At 35.8% G+C, this 15,806-nt stretch overlaps 1 protein-coding gene across 1 annotated transcript; it reads right to left on the bottom strand.

Moving 5' to 3' along the window:
• Positions 1–13,938: 13,938 nt before the first annotated feature.
• LOC121039068 (olfactory receptor 8S1-like) lies at positions 13,939–14,850 on the bottom strand. The gene has a single exon (XM_040489068.1). It carries the CDS (start codon positions 14,848–14,850, stop codon positions 13,939–13,941), a length of 912 nt encoding a protein of 303 aa, XP_040345002.1.
• Positions 14,851–15,806: the final 956 nt, after the last annotated feature.

Below are 15,806 nucleotides of genomic sequence, written 5' to 3'. Positions count from 1 at the left end.
GAGGTGGCCAAAATTTGGTTCCTCTGTTATCACTCTCCTCACCCTTACTCCTTATCCACATCCCCAGTTCCACCACCACTTGACCACCACAGAACTATTTCATTAGATGTGTTAAGAATATAAGTCCTTTGAGAAATTGCATTTTGGAAATTTGCTTTAAGATGTAGAAACACATGAGAAATATTGAATTAAAAATTGACTTACATTTCACAAATTTACTTCATCTTCTAACATATTTTCATTTAACCTCCATATATATCCTTGTGAAATCTCACTCTATGCCCATTTAGAGTCAGCAACTCCTAGAAAACAATTGGGTTGGGAGGAAGTAGGGATTAGAGAAAGTACATCATTCTTAAAAAGGTAAACATGATAGATCACACACCAAAATCTTGGGTAGTAAAGGATGAAAATGTAGTATGTTTATAAACTAAGTGAAATGGACATTTATGTTTTGTCTTTCCTGCATCTTTTTTTCCATTTATAGATTACTCTTCATTTGCTCCATATTGGATTGTCAACCACAGAGGTTTCCTACCCTCTAAGATTAGAGGTTGATATTGCACAGAGATTAATCCCAAGAATGGACATGTAATCCACACAGAGCTGATCTGAGTCACTTAATGAGATCTGACGTAAGACATAAATGTTTGAGGAGAGGGCAAGAAGAAGAAAGGGAGAGGAGAGAGAGAGAGAGAGAGAGACTACCTCTGAGATTTTAAACTAAGAAAAATGTAAGTCTAGAACTGCCAGTGGACAACTTTCTCACTGTGTGGAGAGGCTGAGAATAAAGCCAAAACAGTGAAGATAAACTATAATCTGGGAAGAGGAAAGTACAGAGGACTAATGTCATTGTTTGAACACGTGGAGCCAGCTGTTCCTGGGGCTACTGAAATCCTGAACTTTCCAGGAGCAAGTTTTCAGTGTGCAATAGGAGTTTTAAGGGAGAATGGGTCAGTGGTCTGGCACCAAGAGAATGTGAGAAGGTACAAGTTATAACCAGTTTGAGTTCTGAAGCCTGAGATTAAAAAATGTTGATTCCATGCATAGAAATAAATGAGGATAAAGAAAAACTATAAGGTTTCTTTTTTATAAAACATGGAGGAAGGAGATAGATGATTTTTAGATGATCAGAAAGAAAATAATAGATGTAGAAGAAGAGTAATTAGCTTTTCTAAAGAAGAGAACTAAGGAAAGTGGGACTAGACTAATACTCCTTAGCACAACAGAGGGAACTTAAGATCTGACTTTGTTTATCTAGAATGTCATTCAAAATTCATAAACATTGAATAATAATTGCCATTCATAAATTTCCTGACTGTTATCAGATGTTTGGAGTGCAGAACCTGGTGCAGAACTAACAAAACTGTGAGATCATGACCTAAGCCAAAACCGAGTCGGATACTTAACTGACTGAGCCACCCAGGCACCCCTCCCTAATTATCCTTTTAATATTGGTAAAATTTGTGGTCAGGTTCCTCTTTCATTGTTGATATTGATCAGTTTTGCTAGAAGGTTATTTCATTGATCTTTTTTTAAAGAAGAAAGCTTTTGTTTAATTTGTCCATACTTTTTGTTCATTATTTATATCCTTGACTTGGGTTCTTATCCTTATAACTTTCTTCTGTCTGGTTATTTTGAGCATAACTTGCTCTTCTTTTACTAGCTTCTCAAGATGGAAGCTCATATCATTGAGTTTAGACTTTTTTTCATTTTTGATATAAGCATTTAAAGCTCTAAATTTCTCCCAAATCACTGCTTTATCTGACAACTTTTGAAAATTGAGATACAATTGACATAAGTTTAAGGCGTACCATGTGTTGATTTGATACTTTTATATATTACATGATTACCACCATAGCATTACCTAACACCTCTATCACATCACATAATTATCATTTTTTTTAATGAAAGCACTTAAGATCTAGTTTCTCAGAAACTTTGAAGTATATACTACAGTATTGTTGCCTGTAATCACTATGCTGTGCATTAGATCTCCAGAACTTATTCATCTTCTATCTGTAAGTTTTTACCCTTTGACCAACATCTCCCCAATTCCCCCACCCCTGAGACCCTGGTAACTACCATTCTATTCTGCTTCTTTGAGTTCAGCTTTTAGATTCCACATATTCAGGTCCATCCATGTCGTCACAATGGCAGGATTTTCTTTGTCATAGCTGAATAATATTCCTGTCTGTGTGTATTACTGCACTTAGGTGTTTTCATATCTTGGCTATTGTGAATAATGCTTCAATAAACATGTAAGTGCAGATAGATTTATGATAATCTGTTTTCATTTCTTTTGGGTATATATCCAGAAGTGGGATTGTTAGATCATATAATAGTTCTATATTTTTAATTTTTGAGGAACCTCCATACTTGTTTCCATAATGGCTATACCAATTTACATTCCCACTAACAAGTGTTCTCTTTTCTCCACATCTTTGCCATCACTTGTTATTTCTTGTCTTTTTGATGTTAGCCATTCAAACGGGTATAAAATAATATCTCATTGTGGTTTTGATTTGCATTTTCTAGATGATTAGAGAGATTGAACAACTTTTCATGTACCTGTTGGCCATTTAGATGTCTTCTTTGGGAAAATGTTTATTCAGTTCCTCTGCCTGTTTTCAAATCAGATTTTTGTTATTGTTGTTATTTAGCCATATGGGTTCCTTATATATTTTGGATATTAACTCCTTATCTGATACATGGTTTGAGAATATTTTCTCCTATTCAATATATTGTCTTTTCTCTTTGTTGACTGTTTTTAATGCTGTGCAGAAGCATTTTAATTTGTTTAGTCCCACTTCTTAATTTTTGCTTTTGTTTCATGTGTTTTTGGTGTTATATACAAAAACTCATTGCCAAGACCAATGTCAAAGTGATATTGCTCTGTTTTCTTCTAGGAGCTTAAAATTTTCAGGTCTGGAGCACTTGGGTGGGTCAGTCAGTTAAGTGTCTGACTCTTGATTTGGGCCAGGTCATGATCTCATGGCATGAGATAGAACCCCATGTTGGGCTCCATGGTGGACATGGAGCCTGCTAAAGATTCTCTCTCTCCCTCTTTCTTTGCCCCTCTCCTGGTTTTGCTGTCTCTTTCTCTCTTTCTAAAAAAAAAAAAAAATTCAGGTCTTAGTTTTAAGTCTTTAAGCCATTTCAAGTTACTTTTTCTGAGTCATGTATAATAGGGGTCTGATTTCTGCATGTGGTTATGCAGTTTTCCCACTACCATTTTTTGAAAAGACTATCCTTTATCCATTGGGTGTGCTTGGCTCACTTGTTAAATATTAGTTAACTGTATATACAGGACTTATTTCTGGGCTTTCTATTCTGTCCAATTGATCTATGTGTCTACTTTTATTTCAGCACCATACTAATTTCTAGAGCTTTGTAGTATAGTTTGGAATCAAGAAGTGTGGTGCCTCCAGCTTTGTACTTTGTCAGGATTGCTGTGGCTATTTGGAGTCTTTTGTGGTTTAGAATTGTTAGTCTCTTTACATGAAAAATGCCATTGTAATTTTTTTTTTGAGAGACAGAGAGTGGACGCAAGTGAGCGAGGAGCAGAGAGAGAGGGAAAGAGAACAAATCCCATGAGGGGCAGAGAGAGAGAGGGTAGGGAAAAGAGAAAGAGAGAGAGAGAGAGAGAAGTAGGACTCACCCAAAGTGGGGCTCAAGTTCACCCAAAGCGGGACCCAAGCTTGCCCAAAGCAGGGCTCAAGCTCACCCAAATGGAGCACAAGCTCACCTGATGGGGACTCCAACTCACAAACTGTGACATCATGACCTGAGCCAAAGTCAGATACTTAACTGACTGAGCCACTCAAGAGCCCCCATTGGAATTGTTTTTTGATAGGAATTGCTTTGAATCTGCATTGATGGATTTGACTAGTATGGACACTAACAATATTAATTTTTCTGATCCATGAACATATGATATCTTTTGATTGTCTTCTTCAATTTCTTTCATCAAAGTCTTATAGTTTTCAGTATACAGATCTTTCACTTCTGTGGTTAAATTTATTCCCATGAATTTTATTATTTTTGATGCTATCGTAAATGGGATGGTTTTCTTTACTTCTTTTTAAGGTATTTCATTGTTATTGTATAGAAGTGCAACTGATTTCTAGATGTTGATTTTCTGTCTAGCAACTTTACTGAACTTGTTGATTAGTTCCAACTGTTTTTTTTTTTTATTGAGTCTTTAGAATTTTCTATATATAAGATGATATCATCTGAAAATGACAATTTTAATTCTTCTTTTCCAATTTGGATACCTTTTATTTCTATATCTTATGTATTTGCTATAGCTAAGATTTACATTATGTTGATTAAGAGCAGTGATAGTGGCCTCTTTGTCTTTTTCCTGATTTAAAGAAAAGCTTTCAACCTTCCACTGTGGAATATGATGATAGTTGTGGGTTTCTCATATATGTTATTATGTTGAAGTATGTTCTTTCTATACTTAATTTTTTGAGGGTTTTTTCATGAAAGAATGTTGAATTTTGTCAAATACCATTCCTGCATTTGTTGAGATGATATGATTTTTATCTCTCATCCTATTAATGTGATGTATTACATTTATTGAACCATCCTATATTGAACCATCCTTGCATCCCAGGGATAGATCACACTTGATCATGGTTTGTGACCCTTTTAATGTATTGTTGAACTCAGTTTTCTAATATTTTGTTGATAATTTTTTCACCTATATTCAACAAGGATATTAGCCTGTAGTTTTCTTGCAGTGTCCTTGTCTGGCTTTGGTATCAGAGTAAGGCTGGCCTCATAAAATGAGTTTGGGAGTGTTCTCTCTTCAATTTTTTTGTAAGAGTCTTAAAAGGATTGACATTAATTCTTTAAATGTTTGGCAGAATTCACCTGTGAAACATTCTGGGCTTGGACTTTTCTACATTGGGGCATTTTAGATTACTGACTCAATCTCCTTACTCATTATTGATCTGTTCAGATTTTCTATTTCTTCATGATTCATTCCAGCTTGGTTTTATGTTTCCAGGAATTTATCCAATTCTTCTAGATTATCCAGTTTGTTAGAGTAAACTTGTTCATAGCAGTATGTATGATCCTATGTATTTCTGTGGTATCAATTGTTATCTTCTCTTTCATTGATTTTATGTATCTGAGTCATCTTTTTTTTAGTCAAGCCAAAGGTTTGTCAATTTTATCTTTTTAAAAATAGCTCTTAGTTTTATTGATCTTTTCTATTGTTTTTCTCATGTCCATTTCATTTGTTCCACTTTGAGCTTTGTTATTTCCTTCCTTCCATTAACTTTGGACTTAATTTGTTCATCTTATTCTAGTTCCTTGAGGTGTAAAGTTAGGCTGTTTTCTCAATCTAGGTGTTTATTGCTATAAATTTCCCTCTAGGAACTGCTTTTGCAGCATTCCATAGAGTTTGGTATATTTTTTTCCATTTTCATTTAAGTTTTTTTGTTTCTATTTCAATTTCTTCTTTGACATATTGGTTGTTCATAAGTGTGTTTAGTTCCTACATGTTTGTAAATTTTCCATCTTATCTCTTGTTGACTTCTAGTTTCATATCATTGTGGTTGGAAAACATTTACATCTTGGGTTTGCAAAGACATCTTTTGTGGCCCATTAAATGATCTATCCTGGAGAATGTTCTGTGTGCAACTGAAAAGAATATATATTCTGCTGCTGTTGGATGGAATGTTCTATAAATGTCTGTTAGATCCATTTGATCTAAAGTGTGGTTCAAGTCCAACATGTCTTTATTATTCTTTTTTTCTGGATGATATATCCACCGATGAAATTGGGATATTGAAATCCTCTACTATTACTTTATTGTTGTCCACTTCTCCCTTCAAATCTTTCAATATTTGCTTAAAATATTTAGGTGTTTCAATGTTGGATGCATATATATTTATGATTGTTATATTCTCTTGATAAGTTTACATCTTTATTATTATGTAATGACCCTCTTTGGCTCTTGTTATAGTTTTGGGCATAAAGTTTGTTTTATCTGGTATAAATACAGCTATTTTCTTTTGGTTTCCACCTTCATGAATATCTTTTTCTATCCTTTCCCTTTGAGTGTAGGTGTGTCCTTAAATCTGGGGTCTCTTGTAGGCAGCATATGGTTGGATCTTATTTTTTTATTCACCTAGCCACACTGGATACATGAATATAGGATGTCTTTCCATTGTTTTCTTTCAATAGTGTTTATCGTTTGTAGTTTTTAGAGTATAAATTTTGTACTTATTTTAATAAACTCATTCCTAAGTATTTTATTATTTTCAATGATATTCTAAATGGCATTATTTTCTTAATTTTGTTTTTGGATTGTTCATTGCTAGTTTATAGAAATACAATGGTTTTTATATATTGATTTTATATCCTGCAACTTTGCTCAATGTTAGTTCTAATTCTTTTTTTTCAATTTTATTTTTTATTTTTTAAAATTTACATCCAAGTTAGTTAGCATCTAGTGCAACAATGATTTTAGAGTAGATTCCTTAATGCCCCTTACCCATTTAGCCCATTCCCCCTCCCACAACCCCTCCAGCAACCCTCAGTTTGTTCTCCATATTTATGAGTCTCTTCTGTTTTGTCCCCCTCCCTGTTTTCATATTATTTTTGTTTCCCTTCCCTTATGTTCTAATTCTAATAAGTTTTATTAGAACTAATAATTTTTAGTGGATTTCTTAGATTTTTCATGTACAGATCATGTCATCTGCAAATGAACATAGTTTTAATTCCTCCTTTCCTTTCTGGATTCCTTTCATTTCTTTTACTCGCCTGGCTGCCCTGGCCAGATCCTCCACGACAATGCTGAATAAATGTGGCAAGAATGGACATCCTTCTCTTGTTCTTTATTTTAAGGATAAAGTATTTAATCTTTTACCATTGAGTTTAATGTTACCTAAGGGTTTTCCCTAGATGACTGCAGTTTTCTTGTGATGTCTTTATCTGGTTTTGGTATAAAGGTAATAGTGGCCTAATAGAATGAGATGGGAAGTGTTACCTCTTGTTCTGCTTCTTGGAAGAATCTGTGAAGAATTAGTATTAATTATTGGGCAGGCTATGTTAGCCCCACTTCAAAGTGTGACATTTTTATGGACTCTTGAATTCTACAAGTGTTCAATGTGGTTTTCCACTTTGGATGGTCACTATTCTCAGCCATGTGAAATCTCTTGGAATTGTTCTCACAGCTTCTCACAGTAGTGGTGCTTACTTGGCCTATTTGAGTTTCACTTAATGATTCACAGACAGCATAACATTAAACATAGGCTAATGGGGCTCTATATTCAAATTTCTGAAATTTTTTATCTAAGTATCTCGTCTTTCTAGCACTCTTCCCCACAAGTCCCTCTTTCTTTCTCTTCTTGAACTCAATCTGTGTCTCCTAACTCAACAACACTGTCATTTTCTGCTTGTTTTCTCCCCTCCTGAATCATGGTCTATAAAGTGCCTCCAGTGAGAAAGGCAGGACTCACCTTATCTGTTTCCTGTCTTTCAGGATTCAAAATCCTGAGCTGCCTGTTTTCTAGTGGGGGCAAACAGGACCTTTTCCAGATATTTTGCTCATTTTTCTAGTTATTTATGAGTAGGACAAATCTGGCACCAGTTATCCATATGGCTAGACATGGAAATCCCATCAAATAGTTTTGAATGTTTCCTGCAGGCTAGATATTGTTTTAGGTGCATAAAATACAGATAAAGTCTCTGTTTTCAAGGTGCTTATATTATTTTGGGGAGGACCAAGTGTAAATACAAATATATATAAATACTGTTAGCTGGTGATAAATAGTAGAATGGAGAAGGTAGAATATTTAATATAGGGTAGTCAGGAAATAATTCCATGAGGAGAATACTCTTAGGGAAAACCTAAAGGGAAGGAACAAGGCATGTGAATATACAAAGAAAAATATGTCAGTAGAGGAAACAGCAAATGCAAAACTCTTGAGTGGGAAGAAATCTGGAGCCTTTGAGAAACAGTAATAAGGCCAGTGTGGTTGGAGTATAGTAAAAAAGGAAGAAACAAGAGAAGTGAGGTCACCAAGCCCACAAAAGACAAATTTTGTGGGCCTTGTAGATCAAGGAAGTTTGGACTTTCAATGTGATAGGAAACTATAGATTTTTTTCTACCTCTTTAGGGGAATGATATAATCTGTTTTATAACTTTTCTAAAAAGTTCATCAGTCTGTTGTTTTTTTTTTTTCTGTTTGTTTGTAGCTTTAAGAGACAATAATAGAAGCAGTGAAATCAGTTGGGAAGCTATTGCCTTTTTCCCTAGCTGGGCTAATATTCAGCCAGCATTCATGGCAGACAAGAAAATCATAATCCATTTTTATCTGTTGGGAATCTATTTTGATTGCTCTGTACTCATGCCTTACTGGTTATTAAATATTTGGAATACCAGCCCTGAGTCCAGATGGGAGAAAATAATGGCTTGAACTAGATTGGTGGAGGTGAAGGTGATGAGAAGTGTCCAGATTCAGGATAAATTTGAAGACAGAGCAACTGGGATTTATGTATTGAATATATGCTGGGAGAAAGAGAAAAAAAAGGAATCAAAAGATGACTCTCAGGTTTTGAATGAATTATGGTGCCATTAACTTAAATAATGACTTCAATTTGAACATGTTACATTTGAGATACCTGTTAGATATCCAAGAGATGTCAAGTAGGTAATTAAATACATGAGTTTGGAACTTGCAGGAGAGGTCCAGGGTGGAGATACATATTTGGGATTCATAGGAGCAGAGGCAACATTTAAAGTCAGGGATTGGATGGGATAACCAGTGGAAGAGGGTACATATAATTGGGAAGATATGTTGGGAGAATTTCATAGAATTGTCTATTGGTATTGGACAGATGAGTCTGTTTCTTAAAGTTGTGAATGAATTTATAATTTGGGAATCTTAAGATTTTAGATGGGTTTTAAACCTAGGAGCAGATGAAACACTTTCACATTTCCTCCCTATCCTTACATAAATCAGAAGAACCATTCAAAAGTTATGTTTCAGATCCTCTTTACTAACTCTAGTTGGAAACCTACTATTATTGAGAATTCATCCATATAGTTTATTTGGCTCTTGACACTATTTTAACTCAATGTCTTTCCTTTGTTTCTCATTCATTTCTGTGTCTAGCCCTGCCTCCCTGAACTGAACAAAGGTCAGAGCTGTGATTGTTTGGATGGGCAAGAGAAATTCCAGAAGGATTAAATGTAAAAAAAAAAAAAAAAAAAAAAAAAAAAAAAGGCACACAAAAAACTAGAAGAAAATTTTTGGACACAGACGGTAAAGGATTTTGTAAGCTTAAAAGCAGAGAAAATTACACAAAAAGAAAAAGAAATAGATATGGCTACATAACACAGTTTAAAAAATAAAAACAATAGAAGTAAAATGGTAAACTTTGGAAAAGTTTGCAACAACTTATAGCAAAAGATCAATATCCTTCTAATTTAAACACATCATTCAAATAAAAAAATAATACTATGAATGAAGTAACAAACAGGAAAATGGTATGCTAATGATAAAAGAAAAAATACCAACGTTTAATATTTGAGAAATGTTAAATGTTATTTATGATAAAAAATAAATGCAAATACATGAAAGAAGTAGCATTTTATGCATATAAAATTGATAAAGATTAAAACATGATTTAAAAATGATTCTCAGGCCTGGCAAATAAGCATTGCCGGACCCTCTAATATTCTGTTGGTTTGACTATAAATTAATGCAAAAACTTATGCAAGCATATGGGCAATATAAATCAAGAACATAAAATACTTATAGCACTAAGATAGGTGTGGAAATGCAAGTGAGAAAATGAGGGATTGCAGTTTAAGTGTAAGCCACGCTTTCACCAACACAATTCATACATATAGTATGCATATGTGAAGCAAGTAGGGAAGTCCACTAGGGATTTATTGCGTAAGAGTCTGCAGTAAGAATTGAAAATAAAGGAGCAGGTGGCAAGCACACATGTAAGCATGTGCCAATAACTGTCTCAGTCTCCTTAGGGAGGGGAGATTGATTATATAGATTGGTCCTTGGATCCATCTGTCAAAGATGCAGATGAGGAAGGGAATGGTTACATGATATAGATGACAGACTATTTACACAGTTTATATGACTTCATTCATATCCTTTATTAGGGTGTGGTCTGGGTAAGGATTCTGGGTATAGTTATGCCCCTATACTATATATAAATATGTCCACTTTGGAAAGTTTCTCTTAATAATGTTTTAAAAGTTGGGGTGTGGGAGCATAATGATGTCATTATGAACTGTTTCTTTAAAAGTCATTAAATTGGGCACCTGGGTGGCTCAGTCAGTTAAGCATCCAACTCTTGGTTTTGGTTCAGGTCATGATCTCATGGTTCATGAGTTCAAGCCCCACGTCAGGCCCTACACTGACAGAAGCACAGAGCCTTCTTGGGATTTTCTCTCTCTCCCTCTTTCCCCCTCTCCTGTTCACGTTCTCTCTCTCTCTTGAAATAAATAAACTTTAAAAAGTCATTAAATCATGTTAATTCTATTCCTACCATATCTCAAATTTAGATCACTTAAGGAGAACCAGATGCACCACATGAGGTACATGATTTACTACACTCCATACTAAAATCCCTTTTTCCAAAGCATAAGAGACTCTTAAAAACTGAGAACAAACTGAGGGTTGATGGGGGGTGGGAGGGAGGGGAGTGTGGGTGATGGGTATTGAAGAGGGCACCTTTTGGGATGAGGACTGGGTGTTGTATGGAAACCAATTTGACAATAAATTTCAAAAAAAAATCCCTTTTTCCTTGACAAAAATCAGATGATGTCAATCCTTAGAACTGATGCAAGGGTAATTATTATTGTATAAAACCATTATCCATATTTTAGCAATACACTTCAAAATGAAGTATATTTTTTCTGAAAACTGATTTTTATATATTTACATCTCTAAAAATTATAAAATACCTTTCTTGTCCATCCATTCCCCTAATTTCTTAGAGTTTATTACATATTTAAGATTAAAAGTTCATAATTAAAATATTAAATGAACCAACGATATTTATTATTTTGATTTGTAAGAAATTAAGAAAATGCCAAAGAAAAAACCTTACTTTTGGTTAATGCTTATAAGGGTAGAAACACAGTGATTCATATTAACATTTTCATTAAAGGAGATCATATGAGTCAGCCTACACTTTGGGTTTTGAGTTTATTGTCTCCTCACTCCATGAATCTTATTTGTTTATTTAGCTATCTATTTAAATTTTAGTTAACATACAGTGCAATTTTGGTTTCAGGAATAGAATTCAGTGATTCATTACTTACATACAACATCCAGTGCTCATCAAGCACCCTCCTTAGTACCCATCACCAATCTAGCCTATCTCCCACCCGCTTCCCTCTATCAACCCATAGTTTGTTCTCTGTCATTAAGAGTCTCTTGTGGTTTATTTCCCTCTCTTCTCTTCTTCCCCTACTTCCCATGTGTTCATCTGGGTTTTTTTCTTATATTCCACATATGAGTGAGATCATATGGCATTTGTCTTTCTCTGATTGACTTATTTTGCTTAACATAACATATTCTAGCTCTATCCACACCATTGCAAATGGCAAGATTTCATTCTTTTTTTTTCTTTTCTTTTCTAATGTTTATCTTTGAGAGAGAGAGAGAGAGAGAGAGAGAGAGAGAGAGAGAGAGCAAGCAGGAGAGGGGCAGAGAGAGAGAGGGAGACACAGAATCCGAAGCAGGCTCCAGGCTCTGATCTGTCAGCAAGCGGGGTTCAAACTCACAATCTGCAAGATCATGCATGACCTGAGCTGAAGTCAGATGCTTAACCGACTGAGCCACTCAGGCGTCCCAAGATTTCATTCTTTTCAATGGCTGAGTAATATTCCATTGTGTGTATGTATATGCATATATATATGTATGTGAGATATATATATATATATATCTCTTTATCCATTCTTTATCCATTCATCAGTAGATAGACATGTGGGCTCTCTCCATAGTTTGGCTATTGTTAATAATGCTGCTATAAACATTGGGGTGCATGTGCCCCTTTGAATCTGTATTTTTGTATCCTTTGGGTATACGAAGTAGTACAATTCCTGGATCATACAATAGTTCTATTTTCAGGTTTTTGAGAAACCCCCATACTCTTCTCCAGAGTGGCTGCTCCAGTTTGCATTCCCACCAAAAGTGCAAGAGGGTTCCCCTTTCTTCACCTCCTCCCAACACTGTTGTTTCATGTGTTGTTAATTTTAGCCATTCTGACAGGTGTGAGGTCATATCTCATTGTGGTTTTGATTTGTATTTCCCTGACAATGAATGACGATGAGCATCTTTTCATGTGTCTGTTAGCCATCTGGATGTCTTCTTTCAAAAAATGTCTACTCATGTCTTCTGCCCATTTCTTAACTGGGTTGTTTGTTTTATGGGTGTTAAGTGTGATAAATTCTTTACAGATTTTGGATACTAACCCTTGATCTGATATGCCATTTGCAAATATCTTCTCCATTCTATAGGCTGCCTTTTCATTTTGTTGATTGTTCCCTTTGCTGTGCAAAAGCTTTTCACCTTCATGAAGTCCCGATAGTTCATGCTTGATTTTCTTTTCCTTGCATTCAATGACATGTCTAGTAAGAAGTTGCTCCAATTGAGGTCAAAGAGATTGCTTCCTGTGTTCTCCTCTAGGATTTTGATGGTTTCCTGTCTTACATTTATTTTTTAATCCATTTTGAATTTATTTTTGTATATGGTGTTAGAAAGTGGTCCAGGTTCATTCTTCTGCATGTTGCCATCCAGTTTTCCCAGCATCAGTTGTTGAAGAGACTGTCTTTTTTCCATTGGATATTCTTTTCTGCTTTGTTGAAGTTTAGTTGACCATACAGTTGTGGGTCCATTTCTGGGTTTTCTATCTGCTCCGCTGATCTATGTGTTTGTTTCTGTGCCAGTACCATACTGTCTTGATCACTACAGCTTTATAACATAGCTTGAAATCCGGAATTGTGATCTCTCCAGTTTTAATTTTCTTTTTCAAGGTTGCTTTGGGTAATTGGGGGTCTTTTGCTGTTCCATACGAATTTTTGGATTGTTTTAGTTCTGTGAAAAATGCTGGTGGGAATTTTGATAGGGATTGCATTAAATGTGTAGATTGCTTTGGGTAGTATTGACATTTTAACAATGTTCTTGCAATCCATGCCCACTCCATGAATCTTTTGTGACAAGAAATTAATTTATTTGACTGAATATATGTCAAAGCAGTAATGGGCACTGGACTCAGAAGGGATTGGCTGAATGAGACCATGAAATACTGAATGAACTAATTGGCTTGACAGCCTCAAGGTTGAATGAAAACATCATTTTGTGAGACCACAGTCATTCTATTTTTGGGGTTCCAACAAGTCACCAAAGAGCTAGATCTCATCCCAGACCCTAGTCACCACCAGAACACCTGAAAAACTATTTTTCCCCCTTGAATGGGCTAGGGCAGGTCCCCACCAACCTGTGTCTTTGCTTTCTGGCAACTAGGCATATCAATATGTTTTTTAGGCTACTCAAGGTTAGGTGGATGAAGCAAACTTCATTCAGTACCATATTCAATTAGTAACAACTTTCCACTTTGAAGTGCATTTTACACTCCTATCTTAAAAAAAAACACACTCTGAACTCTATCCTAAAACTCTTGGACAAAACAAACATATTTGGACTTAGTTTGTCTACACTACTCCATTCTAGTACTTTTTTCTCAGTCTTCACTTAATTTTCTTGCCAAATACAATAAAATAAGCAATCACACACTTAAACCTCTATTACCAAGAGGTTATTTTCATCAAATGGCATATTCTTAAAGTGATCAAGTTAGCCATTATGAATGTATTTCATCACCTGTTTTCTCACTGTCTTCAAGCCAAATACAATAGGAATTCTCCATCACAGAAGGACACATTTATTGCTTCAACATTTTATACAGAGCTGCCTTCACCTCCTGGTTCTTGAGGCTGTAAATGATGGGGTTCATCAAGGATGTGATCACACTGTACTGAATGGAGACCACTTGTTCCAACTTGGAGCCGGAGAGGGGAGTCATGTATCTGAATAAAGCTGTGCCATAATACAAAAGCACCACAGTAAGGTGGGAAGAACAGGTAGAGAAGGCTTTGCCTTGACCCTCCGAAGAACGTATGCTTAGGATGGCAGAGATGATTCTGGAATAAGAGAAGAGGATCAGGGGAAGTGTCACAAATCCCAACAGTGCACATGACCCAGCAAGAAGGGCCTCATTGGCAGTAGGGTCAGTGCAGGAGAGAGGGAAGAGTGAAGGCAGCTCACAGCAAAAGTGAGGGATGATATTGGGGCCACAGAAATGTAAGTTGTAAGTGAAAAGACTGTTTGGCAAGGAGTTTAGGAACCCCACTGCCCATGCTGCAGTTACCATCCCGACATAAAAAGGCCTATTCATAACCATGCTGTAGAGGAGAGGGTGGCAGATGGCAGCATAGCGGTCATATGCCATGGCAGAGAGTAGGCAGGCCTCTGTGCTCCCAGAGAATATGAGAAAGAAACTCTGGGTCACACAGCCCCACACAGATACGGTTTTCTTCTGCATTAGTAAGTTCTGCAGCATCTTGGGCATGGTTACTGAAGAAAGACAGAGATCTAGAAATGACAGGTGACCTAGGAAGAAGTACATGGGTGTCTTAAGGTGAGAATCAGTTCTGATCACCAGGATCATCATCACATTCCCCATTAGGGTCAAGAGGTAAATCACCAGAAATAGTGCAAAAAGGATGGTCTGGATCTGGGGATTTCTGGACAATCCCATGAGGACAAACTCGGTAACGATGGTGAGATTTTTCATGATTAACGTTACTGGCCCTGGAAGAAAACATAATGTAGCTGAGTCATTTCAGATGAATAAGACTGCCCCTCTTATTTAAAAAAAAATGTGACTTCCAGCTTAAAGGTATAAATAAAAATCTATGAGACCAAGGAGTTTCCTTCTGGGTCACACTCATTATTACTTCAATTCTGATGACATGCAGCATTCCAAAGTGCCTCCTCTGTAACTGCTTCTTTGAACTTTAATACCCATTTATTCAGGAAATATTGAATAAGCATCCTAGTGCTGGGCTCTGTACTAGATCCTGAGAATACAAAATTGTTTCAGACATGATTCCTGCCCTCAAAAGGGCTTAGGATTTAACAGAGGCAGATAGACATATAAAGAAGCAAAATAAAGGCTGTAATAACATAATGCACAGGATACAGCAATGGCAAAAATGTGAATCAATTATCTCTGGATGACCTGTTAAACAAAGAAGTAATGCTTAAGACTGTTTGACTGATATTTACTCCACTAAGTAGACAAAGTAGAAGATAGTGTTCTAGGCAAAGGAAATGGTATTATCAGATATAGGGAGGCATAAAATAATAGTGCTTCTCTGAAGAACTTCATTATCTCAGAATGAGTGGGTGCAGGAGGATACACAGGGACATGTGGTGCCAAGCATGAAGGTCATGTGATCAAATTGGCAATTTAGAAGCATTAACCCTACAGAAATGTGGAAGATGAGCAGAAGGTCATGGAGCATATAGTTAGGGCAATTAGCTCATTCTTTCAGTAGGTATTTACTGAGTATCTACTATGTGCCATGTAGAGTTCTAGACTGTTAGGGTGTGCCATTACAAAAATTTGTAATGTAAGCTTCACAGAGCTTACATTCTAGTTAGGAAACTCAGAAGATAAACAATAGACATAACAATTAAATATAATGTGTTAGAAGGTGCTATGTGCTATGTAAAATAATAGATCAC

This window comes from Herpailurus yagouaroundi, unplaced genomic scaffold (assembly GCF_014898765.1).
Source record: "Herpailurus yagouaroundi ecotype Mexico unplaced genomic scaffold, PumYag 166, whole genome shotgun sequence".
Taxonomy (NCBI): domain Eukaryota; kingdom Metazoa; phylum Chordata; class Mammalia; order Carnivora; family Felidae; genus Herpailurus; species Herpailurus yagouaroundi.
Note: the sequence above shows the minus strand (reverse complement) of the source record. Positions and strands in the feature narration are given on the sequence as shown.